The sequence below is a fragment of the Netta rufina genome (genome assembly GCF_964035555.1).
Source record: "Netta rufina genome assembly, chromosome: 7".
NCBI lineage: Eukaryota > Metazoa > Chordata > Aves > Anseriformes > Anatidae > Netta > Netta rufina.
The window spans coordinates 10,022,946-10,042,714 of record NC_140130.1 but is presented as its reverse complement, the minus strand read 5'-3'; the positions used below and the strand labels follow the sequence as shown (position 1 = coordinate 10,042,714).

Sequence of the window (19,769 nt, the reverse complement as noted above, 5' to 3'; positions counted from 1 at the left end):
TGGTCAGTGAAAAACTCCACTGCCACTGCAGTGAGGATATGTGAAAAAGATTATGACTTCTGCTCATAGAGTTAAAAATCCATCAAACTTAGGGTCAGAGTAGTTAAAACTGGAATCTTCTGGGCTCCCCTCGACAGTGTTCTGCCCTAACTTTGTTAGCTTAGTTAGCAGTGGTCATTCTATCATACTTCTGTGTCCTGTGAAAAAGCAAAAGACAGCACCAACCAGTCAGTCATTCACAGTATTTCCAATTTAAAGAACTTTGTTAGAAGCTTGTTAGAACTTTGTTAGCTTGTGTTCTGAACCTCTACAACTTGGATAACTCAGATAAGTTATCCACATTGCATCAGACTGCTAGGAGGAAAAAGCAAACGACTGTTTTATATATCAGGCTCAGTTAACTGATAATTGTGAAGTGCTTGAAGTTACTTGGGTGAGGATACTAATGCACATTAGAATGACAAACATCTGAGTTTTAAAAAAAATAATGCTAATAAACCCGCAGCATGTTTTGAAAATGTGGGCGTTATAACTCCCCCAGAAAATATCACTTCTGATAAACAAAGTCGCTTTACTGCAAAAACTGGCACCAGCTTCTCAAATACTTAAAAATAGAAATAACATTCTCTCTTTCCCCAGCTTGTGAAGGAAATACATTGATGAATTTCGAGAATTTATTCATTGTTAAGTGCATGAGTGGATGTGTTAAGTAGAGAATCTAATGAGAGGGAGCTAATGAGGGGGAGCTAAGCGGGCAGGAAGACTTTTGCATCTAGTTCTGAAAGTGGAAAAGTCAGCAAATGTCCTTGTGTCTCCAGAGCCTGGGCCCTGTTCTGCGTGAGTGCTGCCTTCAGCTCCTGGCTTCCATACCTGCTAGTTTGCAACTTCATTGTTTCCATAGAAAAAGGTGTGTGAGGGCCCTACAACAGCATCACTTCAGGCTATCCTGTGGTGATAGTTAGTCAAGAACTTATCAGTGTCATCACTGTGATGCAGTTGTGCAGCAAAGGGTCCTAACTGAGAGAAACCATCACTGATGAATTCAGTTTAACCATGAGGCTAAAAATTGGCTGTCAGTACTATTAAACAGTCTATGCGCTTGTATTTCCCAGTAAGTGGCTTTGATGTACAGAAGCTTTGAAGGAGGGCTGAGTTCCTAGGGAGCAAATCAACAAAACATTAACTGACTGAACATTTCCCTGTGGTTACATCACTGGTCAATTTTTCAGGTACCCATGTGTATACCCTGAATGGAACCGATCCTGAAGGAGATCCTGTGACGTATGGCCTGACCTATGAAGCTGGATCAAGACGCTACTTTTCTGTTGACAGAAACCTTGGAAATGTTACGCTAATTGAGGAACTTGACAGAGAGGTAGAGTACAGCAAGATGTCACCACTTTGTGTATGCATGGATTTTCCTTATGTTTCCATTGATCAATGGCTGTGAGGGGCAACATCAATTTGCGTCATATGAAACATGTAATTTACTTCGTAATTCTGAGACACGATAATTCACCCATCAGGTTGTTTTCCAGTTGATTTGCACCACTAACACTGCTATCTAACTTGTTGGCAGCTGTGGGCTTTTTTCAGCTTTTGCCAAAAGAGAAGTTTATATTTTATATTTATCTTCCCCCATCCACACCCCATCGCATACAGTTCTATAATCCTCAGACAGAATCTGTATTTCTTTAGGACTCTCCTGTCTTTAGGAGAAAGTAGAGATTTATGAAAGCAGTGTTCCGGGACGCTTTTCTAGTTACATATAGCCCTTTGGCCCATAACCACGTGGGTTAAAGTTGTTCCTAGCAACAGTAGCCTAAAGGCAACCTTATTTCAGGAACACAGGCATAACCATTATGTATGTTTTGCAGTGAAGAGTACGCTATACTTAGCAAACCCTTCAAAATACTGCATACTAAGAAGAATTTTAACAAATAATGTTGTTTTAGGTAGTGTTTCTTCAAAAATGACTGATTTTTCACAAGCACTTTATAGAACAATATGAATTCCCAGAGCACCTGTCTCCTGACAGTAGCTCCAGAAAGTCCAAGAAGCCCTTTAGCTGAAGCCCCTGAGGGGTTTCTTTAGTCTCTCCTGTGAGGGTTTTGTGGTATCAGTTGTTATTTTCATGTACCTGCTGAGATATGTTTAAATCTGCAGTTCATTTTCCAATAAGGGCAAAACCTTCTCTCTAACAAATGAATTTTATTGGTTTACAGAAAGAAGATGAGATTGAAGTTATTGTCAGTATTTCAGATGGCCTGAGTACAGTAAGTATTTAATTATACTCTAACTTGTCAAACTGTCCGCCCTGCAGTTGTACCTCCTCCCATTAAATTACCTTACAGGGACTATCTCATTTTATCAGAAAACATAATCTCATTAGAGTTTTACCTCCTGTTTCAAGAGCCACTGAACTGCCAGTAACTCAGGTCTCACTCCAGCTCCTTACTCAGCTGTTTGAGGATAATTACAGCATAGTGTGAGCTGAAAGCTTGACTTAGTGGCCTGCAGAATAACAGCAGCTTCCTACGAAGTTTCACTGTCAGCTCAGTGGGATTCATAACTAAGAAGGAGCTGAAGGCTTTTTGGAGAAATATGTGACATTACAGCAACCTAGTGTTAGACGCATGAGAGCTGCCTGTCCATCCACCCCCACAATGTTTCTCTAGTGTGGCATTAAGAAGATTTGCCTAGGCTAGCTAAGGTGGTGAGGGTTTTCGTCTGCTGCTGAATAAAGCTTTGATCATGTCTAATCATTAAGGGCTTAACCGAGGCATTGCACAAGTATCCAGTCCTAGTTCTACAAATTTCCTTGACATTTCCAGTTTACAGACACGCTCTCACAGTCAGGATGTTAGTCTACTGGTAAGAGGACCTGGGCTTCATTGCTAGAGGAGCAACAAAAGTGGGACCCTCTTACTATCCACAGAACTGGATAACTCTAGAGCTTTTTCTCATCTCAATCAAATGAAATGAGATTACCGCATGCTTGGGAGACACCCACGTCCTACAGGCACAACTACCCCCACAATCTCCGTAAATAGCTAGTAATGGGATCACATCCACCGGCCCGCTTTGTAGACAACTGGGAAGTTCATCAAATATATTTGTGTCCATATTTTTAGAAAAAGAATATTCATTTTCTTCAAGGTAGATTGTTAAATATTAAAAACATGCATTTGTTACATCCAAATTAAGCATGCTATTAACCTAATATGATACAAATGAGGCATTAATGAATGCCCTGTGCTGTCAGTACCAACCTTATACTGTCTTTTGTGTATTCCCATAAAAGATATCATGGTATCTTGAATGCCATAAAGAAGAAGACTTAAGAAAATCAGCCCTGATCTATAACTTTATAAAGTATGCTAAGACTCCTTATTTAATTTAGAGATATCTGCATGCTCTCCACACAGATATCCACAAAATTCTTTTGGATTTTGTGGTTTTCTGTTTTCTCTTTTATATACTTAATTTTGGTAGTGCAAAGGCATCCTATTACGAATTTTTCATTGCCTTTGGCTACACTTTAGTAGACAAATGAACAGATTTTGTTGTAAATCAGCTTGACATATAACATGTTCTTCATATTCTACTCCAGGTTTCGGAAAAAGTTAGGATTCTTGTAACAGATGCTAATGATGAGAGCCCAGAGTTCATCAATACACCTTACATAGTCCAAGTCCCAGAGGTTGGTGAAGTTTCTTTGCATACTATATTTCAATAGATTGGAAAGAGGAGCTAGTTTGTTTTCAGTCAAGTAATAAGATCAGCAGGACTAATTGGCATTGTTTTGTTTTGGGATTTGGGCAGGGATTTAGTATTTACTGCAAATTTAGGGAACAAGTTAGCAGATTTCCTGACACCCTTATTCCAGAAAGTTTTTCTTGTTTCTTGGTCTTCTCCAGTTTCTTCCATTTTAATCTCTTCCCTCTTTTCTTTCTGCTCTTTGGTTCCTTCATTCATTTATATTCTTTCTACTAGCTCCCTTTTTCTGCCTCTTTGCATGCTCACTTTGCTTTTTTTTTTTTTGTAACTCCCCTGATTTTTCACTTCTGTCTGAGTCTGGTACCTCTTTCTGCTCACAGAACACTCCCTCTGGCAGCAGTATCTTTAAGATCGAGGCAGTGGACAGAGACACTGGTTCTGGGGGAAGTATCACCTACTTCTTGCAGGTAAGGTATTGCCTCTACCTTCAGAAACCATCTCTCTCCTAAGATGCAGAGGATTGAACTGCTAGTAGTGTCTATAGGACCAATTTTGTACTGTGCACCAGAAAACAAGCTTTGACAAATTGGATATTGTCTGGCGAGCAGCCAAGTGCAGTCCAACTGGCAGGGGTTGGTGCTGGGGTTGCCACTGTCACTCTTGTGCTTGCCAGTGGGAATCCTTGCAGCACGGCTCCTATTGGCCCCTTTGGAGTGACAGGGATAGCAAGTCTAATTTGTAGTCCTGTGTGCACGTGGGATTTCAAAAGTATGGAATAGCTTTCTTTGGAAAGCAAAATGCATTGGAAACCCAAATCTGCATTTGGATGTAGCAGACTGGTGCATCACTGTAAAATATTGGGTACTAAGTCTTCTCCCTGAAAAAGCCCAGTGCCTGATTGAAAGCAGCCTTTCAGGTATCGCCCACTGGTGAAGAACAGAAAGGGCTCTGTATGTAAAGCTGAACTTCTGTGTTACAGACCCCTTGCATGCCAAAATACAACATCTTGCATGATGTTCTTCAACTTCCTTCTTCCTTTAAGCAGCTTCTTCCAGACGAGCTGCAGTTCCCTTTATTCAGGAGACAATAAAATAAAAACCAAAACAAAAACCGATTTGTTGCCGTGTTTACCTTGGGTACAATACAGAAACAAGTTGGAATATATTTGCATAGCACTAAAGCTGATGTTGTTAAGACCTTGGACCTACTGTGGAAGAACACCTTGTTGAAATCTAGTTTTGATTTCACTGATTATGATCCAATTAAAATGCAATATGTGCAGGATTCAGTTTTACCCAGGGCTTTTTCCAGAAAGCTGATAGACTCTGAAGCCAAGGAACAGCTATTTTAAACTTCTGTCTCTACCTAATATATTTGTATACCAAAAAAGCTTTCTAAATATGTGTATTTGTTGAAAAAATGCAGCTATAACTTTTGGCACAATTTATGGGAATTCTCAAGTTGTGCAGAAAAACAAATTCTTTGAAAGTCTGGTGTGGGCAGGTGGTGACGTCCATCAAAAAGACAAAGATTATCCAGCAGTAGCAATTGTGTACGGAAACCCAAACAGAGCTGTGTTACTGGATTGTTCCAGTCAGGCAGAAGGGAGGGTGACATTTTTAGTCTCTTCTGGAAATCGGATGTCTTTTAGGTGTTTCTTTTGGAAAATCACTTAAACATTAATTTAAAGTCCTTGGCAATAATCTATGTATGCAACATGCCTGCTTCTCTGAAGCCAGAACTTTGAAATGCTAAGGGATAACACCATTTTTCTTCTTCCTTTTTTTTCCCCACATTGTCTCCCCCACCCCACCTTGGTTAGGCCTCTCTACCTCATTGTGTGCAATGAACTGGTAGCCAATTCAAGATTTCACAATGAAATACTAAAAGTTTTTTTTAAATCTACATTGAAGCTAACTGATTTATTCTGAATAATGAGAGACTCATGGTTGGTTCATGAATTGTTCATAAACACACAGAGGTGAAATTCATCAAATACATTATTCACCCAAACTATATCATTATTCTGGTCTTTTCCCTTAGAAGATGAAATAGAAGATTAATCCCTACAGCAATCTTATTTCCATACCTGTAATCTTCTGCTGTTTCTCCTTTTCTTCTAGAACATCCATGCTAATAAGTTTACAATAGACCGTCACAGTGGTGTCCTGCGCATCAAAACAGGGGTCACCCTGGACTATGAGAAATCAAGAACACATTTTGTCATCGTCGTAGCCAAGGTATGAAGCTTTTTTCAAAACTAGAGGAGATGGAGGGTTGCATTTGAGAAGGGCAGCTTAGGTCAAATAGAGGGATGGCTTAAACAGTCTCTGAAATAACCATAACACTGAGGCAGCAGAGTCACTCCATCTGCCACATCTGGCAGTATGATGGGTAACATGGAGAAGTGAGGGAGGAAAAGTGACCAGCTGAGTAACATCTGGAGACATTTGGTGGTGGGTTTCCCACATTTAGATCAGGCTTCAGTGCCAGGGCAATAAGTCCAGCTGCAGAAAGTCACCTGTGTACTTTGAGAGTCACCTAGAAGCAAAAGAGTTGGTGTTTCAGCCCCAGCTTTGAGAAGTCAGCCTCTGTGGGCAAGTGCATGTGCTTGGGCTCCCTCCTATTGTCCAGCACACAGCCCTGCCACAACAAAGGGGCAAACCCTGGCAGGCAGGCAGTGTGGATCGCTGTCAGCCACAGGAAGACAGAGGAGACAGCTGGACCCAGGGCAGCACACAAGTGACTTTTATAGAAATGTCTGTGGATGCTTTTCTTTCACCTCTCTGCTGCCTTGTGGCAGGATCTTATTCGAATCCTGCAAATATTGCTGCATGTCCCTTCTTTCCGCTATCATTCTCAGCAGTGCTGTGCCTGTGGCACAGCTGAGGATTCATAACAGACATTAAAAGTTTATGGGATTCTGAAGTAAAGTCTCTCAGGATCCTGTGCAGAGCTGTCACACAGGCAGAGTCACACTGGCGGAAAGAAAATGATTCTGCTGCTACTTACAGTGACTTTGAGTTTCTTATGTTTTATGAAAAATATGGATCATATTATTTATTTAGGCAAGGTTCATTTGAAGAGAAATAACCAAAATTTGGTCTAAATGCTGCCTTTGGGGCAGTGAGGAGGAAAAAAAAACTGTCTCTCCCCCAAAAAGTGGAAGTTGCAGAACAGACACAGCAGACATGCTAAACAATTCATACAAGCATGACTACTGACATCCAGCCAATACTCTGAGATTGTTAAAAGCTTCTGAAACTGTGAGGAATTTTTCTAATTGTCTCTGCTGTATCGATAGCACAGAGTTGATTGCAGTAAAGTCCCCAGACACTGTTTATACACCGTGGCTCTCCAACAGTTTCTGACTTTGTGCTCCTCCATCCTTTCACTTTAGACTCACACGTAGGAGTCCCTAAGAGACTTTGATCACTTGCATTGTTTAATTTTTCCCTGGAAATGCACTACTTTGCTACCTCACATTGTCTTGAATTTATGGCAAGACTATATGTGGGATGAAAAGCTGTAGATCTTGGTTGCTATTTTTTTGCATCTGTTTCTAGCTGTCCCCTTTCTCTCTCTCAAAAAAAAAAGCTGAATTCCTTATCCCATCTGTTGTTGACAACAAATTGTATATAACTGCATATATTGGCACAACCACCTTAATAAAAGAAACTACTTCTGAGACGTTGCAAGATGTCTACTTAATCAGAGAGGAAGCAGGACAAATGGAAAAAAGAAGGGAATAGGAAAGCAGAGATGAGTCTGTGTGTTAAGAGAGAGAAGGGATTCCTGGGACTGTGCTTTTGAAGGCTCGTGAGGAGTGTACAGTGCCATAAACAGATTTGCAGGCATATTCCAGCAGATGTTTGATGATGACATCTCTTCTAGGACGGTGGTGGGAAGCTCAGGGGAGACAACAAAGTGTTTTCAGCCACAACAACGGTTACTGTCAATGTGGAGGATGTTCAGGACACACCTCCCATGTTCATCGGGACTCCCTACTATGGATATGTCTATGAGGATACACTCGCAGTAAGTGCTGGTTTTAACCTGTAGGAGAAGTGCAGTCTTTCACATCTCAGTCAAGGTAGACCCATGCTCTAGGCTGTTTGTACAGTCCCCTTGATGACAGGCAATCCTGACATCCCCATAATGCAGAATACTTTCTGCTCAGTGGCGGCAAAATAGGCAGAAGGGGCCAGGAAGTCCTCACAGGCCTAAAATCCACCAGATTATGAAGCAAGCAGGGACATACTTAGCAGAACCACTTAGGAGATCTCCTAAGACTGTGTTTGTTGGCACATATCTGCTGCTGAAGATACTACTTCATATATACCACAGACAAACCAAGGAGTACAGTGAGCTCCTGCCTGTGTCATCACCTCACCTAATGGCAGGCTTGCTTAAAGGAGAGTATAGAGCTTAGAGTTAATTCATTGTATCCACCATGGTGCCTTCAGCTGTATATTATTCTTGGTGTTGATGATGCTTCCAGCTATATATTATTCCAGAAGCTGCAAACTAATGAATTGTCCCTATATCTACGCAATGGCATGACACTGTATATGGATCAGTTTTTACCCTGATACATAAGTTTTGATTATTTATTTTTTTTTGTATGTAGGATGAGAAGTGGTATCTGCTTGTGAAAATACCCAACCTTAGACTATTGTTGGTGTCTTAGCACCCTGTTCACCTGATCTTCCCTTGAATTTCAGGAAAGATTGTGTCTTTACTTTCTGTCCAGAACTCCGATGTACACTTCAGCCCTTGCATGACTGTTTATTGCTGTTCAGTTCATAGGCTGTTACATTTCAGCAGCATAGAGGAGTATTGCTTGTGTATTTTCAAGAAATTCGGAATGAATGATATTATGTATATTGATTTATTCTGTGTAGTTGCATGTAGATCTTGAAATAACTATCAAGTACGCACACGGGAGTTAGTGTTTACCATGGAAACAGGAGTCAATAAATGTTAATTACATCCAGCCTGAGCTCATAATTTACACCATTATGATGTTATAATGACGGAAGCACAAACAGGTCCTTCCCAGTGTGAATTTTGCTATTAGAATGAAATCCATAGAGAGATAAGCTAGCAGATTCCTGTGTTGTTTACACATTTGATGTTAATTTTGTAAGCTTGCTGCTTTGCTCCTTGGTGAAGTTGTCAGGATTTACAAGTACTATGTCACTTTCAAAGGGACTGCACTGCATTTTGCCCCATAGGCAGATTTTATTGCAGCTTCCAGCATGAATGACAATAAGTACAGTTTTGTATTTCCAATTGCTCTAACAGAACCTTGCTCTCATCTGAAAAATTCACTCAAGGGTTGTCATCAAAATGTTTGTTCCCTGTTGCCATTTGTGATTAACTAACAGTTTCTTCAGTGTTCCTGTTTTTGCAGTCCAAAACAGTAGCACTTGAATTCAGAGGCCTAAATTGTGCAATTCATTGTCAGTTGGGTGAGCACTGCAGTGCTGGCAGTCATCATCCTTTGCAGTTGATAGGAACAGTCACATGAGCAAATGGTCTCCAGTGTACAAGCTCTGTACGTATGGCCCACGGCCATGTTACTTGCACAGACAGACAGCAAGGCTTTTAAGGACAGTTAAATCATCATAATTTTCATCACAATTTTATGCCCTAAATGTTCCATGAGGCAAGTTGCTTTGTGATGCCTTGATTTGCTTTTGCTGCCTGTCTGAACTTGATCGGGTAGTACAAAAATGATCTGATGACTCCTCAGTGGCTGCCTGGGTCTCTGCATGCCATGGGGCGCACAGCAACACCAGGAGCTGTCCAGCAGCTACCAAAGGGCGTCTTGGTAGTGAACCAAAATAAATCTCAGGTCTCAGATGGGTTACTCCAAATCCTTTGCCCAAGCCTGTGGCTGTGTGGGGTCTGCAGCTGCTGCACACCCATGCCACCAGCACTGCCCCAGCAGTGGGCAGGGGCAGCCCATGGGGAGTGGCACAGTGTGCCTGCTGGTCCTCTGGTGCTCACCTAAAGGGGAACTGGAAAAAGGACAAGAGACTGGATGCAGGGAAACAGGCACGGTATCTTGGCAAGCACATGGCATGCCCTGAGACTGCAGCAAGCCCTGGCCTCCCCGGGGCAGCTGGGACCCATGTGCTGAAGCAGGATACTCTGCTGTTGGTGCACGCAGTGGCATGGTGCTGGCAGCAAGCTGGAGAGGGCAGGTGGCACAGGGGCTCCACAGGGAACAAGTGGTGGCAGGGTCATCTCCACTTTGTGTGAGGTACCATGTATGGGCTGTAACATCACTGGGAACAAATAAAATCATCGGTGTAGGAATGACACAGAGTTGGTCCAAGGAGTGGCATCCTACGTGCTCGGCAAAGCGAAGCACAGACTTTTCTAGTTGGGAGTCAGTGGTCCTCGGTGTGTTTCCCGTGCAGCATGAGCAAAAGTACCTGCTCTTCCATCCACACCTCACTGCATAAAAACTTGCTGAAGTTCAGTTTACGAATACAGTTGCAATTTCATTGCTTTTTGATCTCAGCACACAAAGTAATTTCCTATTTCTCCCCAGGGCTCTGAGGTCCTCACTGTTGTTGCTCTTGATGGAGACAGAGGAAAACCTAACAGTATTCGTTACTGCCTCGTGAATGGTGAGTAGACTTGACTTGTAAGAAATCTGAAGAGGAGTCAAAACTAGATGTGACATTAAATTAGAGGGGGATTGCTAGAGCTTAATAAAGCTGAGACAGACTCATGAAATAGCGTCAGGTATCTCAAACAACTCCAGGGCCCTGTCTACCAGAAAATAAGCTACGATTCACTGAGTTTTAGTACCGGCTTCACAGAACTATGCATGGAGTTGTTAGCATGGCTGATTTGTTAGGCACCAGTAGCCTCCTTGCTGCTTCAAAAAAATGTAAAGGGAGATGCATTCACTGCCACTGAGTATCTCCATCATTTAATCTGAGAGACAAGAAAATGCATTGGGAGATCCAGACATGATATTTAGAGGTATATTTTTATTAATATTGTCATTTAAGTGGCTAAACATTCAAATGTCTGGTTTCTTGGAAGAAATTATATTTACTAGTGAAGAGAGACTGGCTGTCCAGGGCACTAGAAGTAGGTATTATCAAAAGATTAATGCTTTTCATCAGCAATTCGGAGAGTGTCCATAGCATGTCTTTTAATAGCATAAAAAACAGACTTAGCTGAATTGATGACTGGTGAAGTCAACAACTTAGATCAACTAAACTGCAAACTATAATTTTAGTTTTGTTTGGTTCTCTCTTCCTCCGAAGCAGGACTTGCATGACAACTGGGCACCCTGACTCACAGAAGTGAGAAACCAAAATTTAATGAAAGAAATTTGAGGCTTAATTGAGAGCTATGCAGAAACTTCTTAATTGTGTTATGTGATTTAAAAAGCAAGGTAGAGCGGACGGAGAGGGGTGCAGTTCAGGTTTTTTCTTGACGTAGGAAGGGACCCATGCTAAGGTTCCTTCTCCCCTGATACAAGGAGAAAAGAAAGGCAGAAGCACTGAGACAAAAGGTAACAGAAGAGAAAAACAGATGGAAAGCAAGAAAGTAAGAAAGGTGGAGAATGAGGAGTAAAAACAAAGAAATGGAACAAAAAGAAGCTAGACAAGGGAGGAAACTGAGGAAGGGAGAGTAAGTGGAGGCAGGTGAACCAGGCAGTGTATGAAAGGAAGAAATTGAGAAGAAATACTATATTTCCAAAGAAAGTAGAGGACCACCTGCTATGGGAGAAAATGGAATAAAAAGGGTAAGCGATTAGGCAAGAGTGGCAAATGAAGATGGAAGGGGATGACAGACTAGTAGCATGAAATGGAAAAGAGGAAGGGAATATTTTAGTGCATAGAAAGTTATGAAATAGAAAAGAAGAGATTACAGCAGGTGCCTGCCCTTCCACCTCAGACCCTGACCTGAGTCATGACAAGCCATTATTACAATAACTGCAGGCTGACTAACGGCAAATGGGAAATTATTTATTCTTTACAAGCTTTTTTTTTTTTTTTTTTTATCTAAGGAGGGTGAAACCACTTTAGAAAGCACTCTAATCCTCTGAATGTGCTATATGGAGGAACACATAGTGCTACGTACTCTTGAGTTACCAATTTCCCTGTGGTACCTAGACAATAACGCTAGGTATTGTGGCTTGAAACCACTATTGGCTTCAGCTTCTTCTCAGTCAGAATGTTCTTTCCAGGCCAGTGTATCTTAATAATTGACCAGAGCAGGATTCAATAGCTGTTCATTGTTGTGTCTAGTATACTGTAATGAAGTTGCAGTTATTGCAGGTATTAGCAAAATGGGACACTGTCAGATGGTTTAAAAATTAGCACTGAAATTGAGTTAAAAAAAAAAAGAAAAATGGCTTGGCTTTCAGATTATTATCCTTTATTTCTGAGCCTCAATCTCCTTTATTTTAAAGGTTTTTCTTTTTCTCCTTTCAATGGTATGCTCTGCCACATTGGCCATTAAGGCCAATACCATGAGTGAGGTAGCATGCAAGGGTGCCCGTAGCCCTGTGGCAGAGCAGGGCAGGGCCCCCTGAGCTGTCGGCTGGTCCCTTCCTGGGCAACTCCCTGTTTTTGGCTGTGACGGTGAAGAGGGCGCAGACATTGTGATGAGTTGCTGCTGCCTCTTTGCAAGCTGACATTTTCTTCAGTACAAATTCACCAGGTCTAAAGGGATCACAGCCCTGTTCACATTCTTTTCAGAAAGATGAAAATTAGGTTGCAGGGGTCAAAGCCAGCCCACAGCCCTGTTCTGTCTGTGGATCAGACTCAGGCTCAATGAAAAAAGCCTGAGCTTTACCTGAGGTTCTCCAAAATCCCTTTTAGTTCAGGCCAGCCTTGCAGAAGGCTGAGAGGTGTTTTTTATTATTATCAGCTGAGCATCTAAGGGCAGATGTTTCTCAAGAGACACTGTTTGCAGAAAGAGTGACTGTTTCAGATTGTCAAACTTCTCACCTTAGCTGATATTACTGAGAGAAATATTCTTGTTTCTCAGACTTAACTATGTATGAATTTGCTAATTAAAATGAGGACTGTCTATTTTTGTCTAAACCAGCATATGAAGAAGACAGCCTAACAGAAATGATTACCAAATTTGCATGCCAGGCTGCTGAATCTAGAAGGGAACCTGACCAGGGTGGGTGAAAGGAGAATGAGGGCAGCTGTCCATATGGGTAGGGCTCTGCCAAGCCATTCCAAGGGGAGGAATCCCTTGTTGGCCTCCATCTGTGTTTTCACCACACCATGACCAGGCATCAAAATACTTCATTTTTGAAAGGCAGAGGCAGAGCTACTGATAGGGATGGGGGATGGATACACATGCAAACAAAGGTATGCTTAATGAAGTATATGGCTGATTGATTGTGCTTGTTCAGAAAACAGGAAAAATGGCCTGTAACTAGGGCATCTTGGTTTATTACAGGAAGCGAAGGTTCCTTTGAGATCAGCAACACAACTGGAGCCATTTCTGTTATAAAAAGCCCAAATCAGCTCAAGAAAGAAGTGTATGAACTAAAAGTTCAGGTATGCTCTGTGGTCACTTGAAGACTGTTGGTCTTAAATGCCCTAAGTAGTCATGATTGTCTAAAATAGCTCAATTTATAGCCCACTTTACCTGTTTTAGGAGCTATATTTGAGCAGACTGCTCGATACTGTAAAACAGAACAAACTGCTTTTGTTCCATGAGATATTTGGTGTCGTAAATATCTTCTTTCAAGTGAAGTCATCTTGTCCTAGTTTCATGTCTGAGCCTAGAGAATCAAAATCCTTTGCGATATGCAAATAACTGTTCTCTGTATTTTCAAATGTTATTGCTGGACTGGGAATTGACGTCTTGTAACTGCTATGTGAAGAGAGAGGTAACTGCAAAGTCTGTGATTAGTAATAGGATTGGGGTAGATCACACTGTGTCGTGTCAATAACCACTCCTGAAGCATTGATCAACCACGTACTAATAAATAAGTGCTAACACCCTGATGAGCTGGTATCAGTGTGACAGTCTTCATTATTTAAGCAGTTTCTAAAGAGCAAGGATTTAAAAATGTAGAGTTAGATTGTGAAGACTATCAGTTTTCCTCAAGCAAATGTGTATTAAAATCATGAGAGTTCGCCAAGGTAAGGACAATATTGTCTGAAGACAGTTTTAAATATAGCATGTCCAAGGGTACTTTGTCTGCTGGTGGGCTTGAGCAGCTGGCTAACCATGCGAGATTGTAGGGTTCCTCTCATTGAAGTTACACTGATCCACCACTTCTTCCCCTAATCCCTGTGTTTTACTAAAGTCTGCTGGCACTTCTCAGATTCAGGATTAGTCAGGCCCTTTCAAGCTCTTCCAACCTCCTAATTGTAGCTGTGGCAACCTGGAGCTGGTGCAGGCTATAAAACCTGCCTGTGGGACTGAAAGGATGTTGTATAACCCCGTGGAGGTAGTGCCGTGTGCTTCTATGACAAGACAAGCACCCTCGGGTTGCCTATAAAATCACTGAGAAGGGTCAGATTCTTTAGAGTCAAGACACATCAAACCTTGACTCAGACTTCAAAATGCTCCTAGAGAAGCCTTCAATAACCTTGGGAAAACATGTCTCCTAAGCAAAGTGCCAAATGTTAAAGTAGAGATAAAAATACCTGGCTGGGTAGCAAGCATGAGCCTCTGTTTTGGCTGTATTCAGCAAAATTGCTTGTTTCTCAGCAGTACCTCCAGATTGGTTTGCACACCAGAGAGGATGAGTGGGAGCAGCTGTTATGGAAGGAGAGCAATGGCTGTGTGCCAGGAGGGCAAATTTTGTGGTCACTGAATGAAGCCTGCTGGATCTGCCTGGGCCTGGCTCACCCTGTCTACCACCCCTTCCTGGCAGACCCATTTACAGGGATGTTCTCCACTTGCTGTTGGTGCAGTTTCTTGTTCTGACCAGATGCATAGCAATACAGTCAGCGATACATACAGGAATTTAGGCATAATTTACAAATAAATTTCCCCTAACATCTAGTCAAAGTCGTGTTGCACCTTGGCTATTGCTGTCAGTTCTAACTGCATCTATTTCAAGTTGAGGATCTTCTTCCCCAGCCTCAGAAAGTGGTACAACAATCTTTCAGGTAAATTCAATCTTAGTTGCATGTTGCAGAACTGTAATATCAAATCAGTGAGGATGCTATTTGTTCATAGATGGGACAACAAATTATGTGATGGAATTTAGCACCACTCTACATATGACATGCTTTAAACAATTGAATTTTACTTCTTCAGAGCAGTTTAGCAGTCTAGCGCCTTTGTTTTTGAGCCCTTTGAATGCAAAAATGTCTGTTAGAGATACCTGCTTTGTTACAAAAACACCAGTCAGAGTTTCTGTGCTGACAGAAGAAATATCTTAGGTTCAACCCAGTGAATTAGACTGTGTGTTGGAATTGTTTAACTTTGATTTCATCATTCAGTTCAGAAAAATGCTAGCTAAACTTGCTCATCTGTACAAGCTCTATCCAACTTAAATTAAGCTCACCTAGGCAGGAAAGCAGAATTGTAAATCAGAGAATAAATCTAAAAAAAAAAAAAAAAAAAAAAAAAAAGTCATTCTGCTTTTTCAAATTTCCAGCTGCCTAAATGCAGCAAGTACAGTTTTTCCTGTAGTGTTTCAAAGCTGCTGTCCTTCCAGCAATGCAACAATCAAATACCTGTAATGCCCCAGCAAATTTAAAGTTCACCTTCCCTTTCTATTCTGTCAGCACTTCAGGCAAGCAATTATCTTGTCTTTATTAGATTATCTGTCTTTAGAGAGCTGTTTTCATCTAGGGTGAGGTACAGAGCTCACAAAATGAGGAGATATTTTCATCAGGATTTTGTTGAGACTCGTATATTACCATAACCTTCTAATCATCATAAACTTCATTGTGAAATGGACTGAGGTTTCTAGAGAAATGTAAGCCTGTGAATCTGTGCACAAAATCAGTGTGTGTCGGGGTGATTTCTGCATGCAGAACAATATCTGAACGTGGAGCTGAGGAAAACCAGCTGCAGCTAAGAAGGGAATATTCCCTCATCTTTTTTCTCTCTACCTTCTGTAGGCATCCGAAGTCAGTCCAGAGGGTGACGTCTCTGCGTATGCTTTTGCCATGGTGACTATAAGGGTGGTTGACCTCAACAATCATCCTCCAACATTTTACGGAGAAAACGGTCCCCAGAACAGATTTGAACTGACCATGTATGAGCATCCCCCAGAGGGTGAAATCTTGAGGGGACTGAAGATTACAGTCAATGATTCAGACCAGGTAAGCGGAAACTACGTGGTTTTTGAGTTTTCCTGCCCTATTTCCCAAAGACGAGTAAGGGCTGTCAGGATTAGCAAATGTCTGGCCCCTTTTTTTTCTTTTTAGGACCTCAACTGTTTCACCTGCATTCCCAGAAAGTTCAGGGTAGACAAAGTATTTTTGGGGTCCATTACCATAGAGTTTGGAGCCAGAAGCATATTTAGTCTTTCATATCCCATTATGGCAATGAGCAGGGTGGTCCTAAAGCTGCAGTCCAGCTCTTGGGGCCACTGAAGTTCGGCAGTCCTCTGTTGGTTCTATTCAGCTGTGTAATGTCCAAGAACATTCCCTGTAGAGATTTACTTAGGACTCCCAACCACTTTAGTAACTTTAAGTGCAGTTGCTGTCTGTGTCTTCTCTAGCCCCTGTGGAAACAACATGGTCTGTACCCTTACACTGTTTTTATTACAGCATATTATCCTTATGGCCCTTTTGTTAGAACCAGAGTCTGCAGTGCGTACTTCGATAAATCATTCCCACTGGAGTGATATTTTTAGGTAATCTGAAAAATTATGCCAGAGCCAAACTAACTAACCAGATCAAAGGAAAGAAAAGAAGGCTCCATTCATCTCCACCAGATATCTAGCTGACCTCTGATACCCATAGGTACTATGGTGATGGTTGCTATAGGGATCCCTAAGCTAAATACTGTATGAATGGCATCCATCTGAGTTAGCCTCAGGTTAGGTAGTGACAAGAGAAAGCTTAATGCATCTGAGAGCTGTATTGCTATTGGAAAGAGTGCTCTTATATAACTGCTCAGTACTGTGCTGTTTTGACTGTATTGTACTCTATCAAACCCACTAGCTTCTTCCCCCTCCCTCCTGCTGCTCTGCAGCAAGCAGATAAATGACTGCTTTCAAAGCAGTGCTACGTCTATCCTGCTATTGTCACAGAGGATGTTGCTGCAGAAGAAAAGAAACAAAACCCATCTCTTCTATTTAGAGACAAAACATATATTTATCATATGTAGGCTGACAAAATATTCAGGGCTGCAAGTTAGGCTATAAAATAAGCAGAAAACATTGCTAAGTACACTATAGATTTCTCAAGAAGCTTCCTAGTACAGTGTAAGACATCACTCCAGCGAGAGTAGTTAGGTTTTGTTTTAAGGCATAGAAGGCAATGTTTCTCTTCTGCACAGGAGTTCTATATAGGGAAGCAAATCCAAATCATAATCAGTTTGTCACAGCCACTGTTGCCCCTTTAGGAGGATGGGTTGCGTAGGTGAGAATGAAGTTATGGGCATAGCCTGTTTCAGGCCGAAAGTTCAGTGGAAATGCCATCTTGCAAGAATATCATTCAGAAATTTCTCCCTCTACTCTCCTCATCTGACAGACGCAGCTAAGGGCTCGCTGTGTTGTCCCTTCAGTCATTCCCATGTCCCGCGGCTGTCTGCTATGAGACACGCAGAGTAGCTTGCTCTGAGCTGATCAGGGGTCAGTGCGCATCACTGTCAGAAATCACACAGCTGTTGGAGGGAGGCAGTTCTCTCCTCACCAGTGCCACCATCCCAAGTACAGAGGACTTCTTGTGGTCAGATATTCAACTTTCCCCATAGTCCAGCTGTTGTGGCTTTTTTTGCATGCCCAGCTTTACTGCCCAGAAGAAGAGAGCCTGTTGTCCCCTGTGTGGCTGGGGGGGGGTTGTGTAGCCAAACCGTGCAAACTGCTGTGCTAAGGCACACCGCTGAGCTTAGATCCAAGATCACTCCGGTTTCCTTGTGGGTCCACCACTGAATACTTTTCCTCTTGACATGGTCTAAAGTTGCAGCAAGAACTGCTCGTAACAAGCTCCTTGGGAATACAGCTGCAAGTAAAGTTTTCCTGTTTGAAAGTTACTATTAGAAATTCTTCACCTCAAGATTCATGCTAGGGGCAAAACATGGCACAGCCAGGCACTGAATGTGGCTGGTTGTCACAATGTAATCATGACATTGTCGGAGAAATTGGTGAAGTCAGAGAGCTTGGTACATGGCCTCAGCTCATTTTCCTTCTTCCCCTGTAAGACAGAGACGTGAGAATCCCCACTTCATCTTTTTTCTTCCATGCTCCAGTTAATTTTAAAGAGTTGGGCTGGCACTGGGGCTCCCTGGTCCCAGCTCACACACCAGTAGTGGTAACCTTCTAGATTTTGCTGCTTCCCATTTCCTCTCTGGCTGGGTTTATCTATGTGATGGGATTTGTCTTCTCACCTCACCTGGAGCTATCAGATGTTTGCCACATTTTATTCTGCACAAGCGGGGCTCATTTCTGCTCCCAAGTGCACCAACCTCTAGTAGGTTTGGTGGCTGTAACTCTGGGCTGGCTTTACCCAGTCAGTGCAAACTGTCAGGTACCACCTCTGTTTGGAAATTTCACATCTTCATGGCTCTGCATCATCCCGAGAATGAGTTATTAAAGGTAACAGGTTGGGTTTTTGAGAACAGTCCTGACTCAAGCAGCACAGTTGTCTTTCCTTGGCAGGAACCAGGAGAAGGCAGGGCTTCCTTGCACATGGTGGTGTCCTGCTCACCTGCACTAGCTGGCAACATGCAGTACAAAGCCCAAGGCTCCTTGCCAAAAAAGCGCCTCTCGTAGCCAGTTCTACTGGAGGGTTTTTCCATTATGACTGGAAGAATAACCAAGCCTGTCAATCTACTTACAGAAAAGCTACGTCTGTTTTGTGACCAGGGCTGGAGGGATTATATAACTAAGCTTCTTAGTGGTCTCTTTCTCAGGGGATGGAGAACAGAGGTCTCTAAGCAGTAAGACTGATGCTAATTTTATACAGCCTGAAGAAACAGAACTAATGTAAGCTATAAGAAATGAATTGTTCACCAAAAACAATGCAGTATCTGCTTTTATTCACAGGGAGCCAATGCTAAATTCAACCTCCGTCTTGTTGGACCTGGTGGCATCTTCCGAGTCGTTCCCCAAACTGTCCTGAATGAGGCTCAGGTTACAATAATAGTGGAAAATTCTGCTGCTATTGACTATGAAAAATTCAAGGTGTTAACCTTCAAGGTACTTCTGCTTTATGTGTCTTCTCTGCCTGTGTATCTGATATGTGTATGATGGCTTACATATCTGATGGGATTTGTCTTCTCAGTCCACCTGGAGCTGTCTGATGCTTTGTCAGTGACATTATATTCCATGTAAAGAACACCCATTTTCCACCCTTGGTTCATCAACTTCCAAAAGGTTTAATGGATGCATCTGGATGCAATTTAGTCCAGTCAGTGCAAACTGTTGACTATTATCTCTGTGAAAATTGTACATGTTGCTGGCTCTGAGTCATTCTAGGCAGAACCCTAAGGGTGTTATTTCTTCTCTTACAATGATAAATTCACAGGGTGAAATCCTAATTTCTCTGGAGCCAGAAATTCACCTGCTTAGTTCTAAGCAATTTTGTTCATGATCATGCTTTTCAATATTGGCTGGCTGAAGGTCCCAGCTGACTGGAAAATTATTTCCCAAAATTGCTCACTCTCTTTGTCAGAGCATATCTATGTATATGGCCTTTTGCAGACTGATCTGGGGCTATTGCACCCATGCTCCAAGCCAGCCATACAAGAACCAGCATTCATCTGAAGGCTGGAAACTTGTATTATCACCTTCCCTAATGGATTCATCAGTTCATCAATGAGATAATTAAGTAGTACGGTTTGTGTCAGCTGCCTGTGAACATGAGTATAGATGTTGGGTTCTGTAAGCATCAAATGGTGTAGGCAATCTC

The 19,769-nt window shown here is 42.0% G+C and overlaps 1 protein-coding gene across 1 annotated transcript in view; it reads left to right on the top strand.

Annotated features, from left to right (window-relative positions):
* The window catches only part of CDHR1 (cadherin related family member 1), a gene marked incomplete at both ends in the record, with an annotated part of 43,221 nt that overhangs the window by 7,745 nt on the left and 15,707 nt on the right, over positions 1-19,769 (top strand). Inside the window, 10 exons of the mRNA XM_084289941.1 lie at positions 1,230-1,375; positions 2,226-2,276; positions 3,614-3,703; positions 4,101-4,187; positions 5,844-5,960; positions 7,615-7,758; positions 10,286-10,364; positions 13,177-13,277; positions 15,810-16,013; positions 18,905-19,057. Of these exons, the coding sequence (XP_084146067.1) occupies positions 1,230-1,375; positions 2,226-2,276; positions 3,614-3,703; positions 4,101-4,187; positions 5,844-5,960; positions 7,615-7,758; positions 10,286-10,364; positions 13,177-13,277; positions 15,810-16,013; positions 18,905-19,057 (1,172 nt within the window). The remainder of the gene's footprint in view (positions 1-1,229; positions 1,376-2,225; positions 2,277-3,613; positions 3,704-4,100; positions 4,188-5,843; positions 5,961-7,614; positions 7,759-10,285; positions 10,365-13,176; positions 13,278-15,809; positions 16,014-18,904; positions 19,058-19,769) is intronic.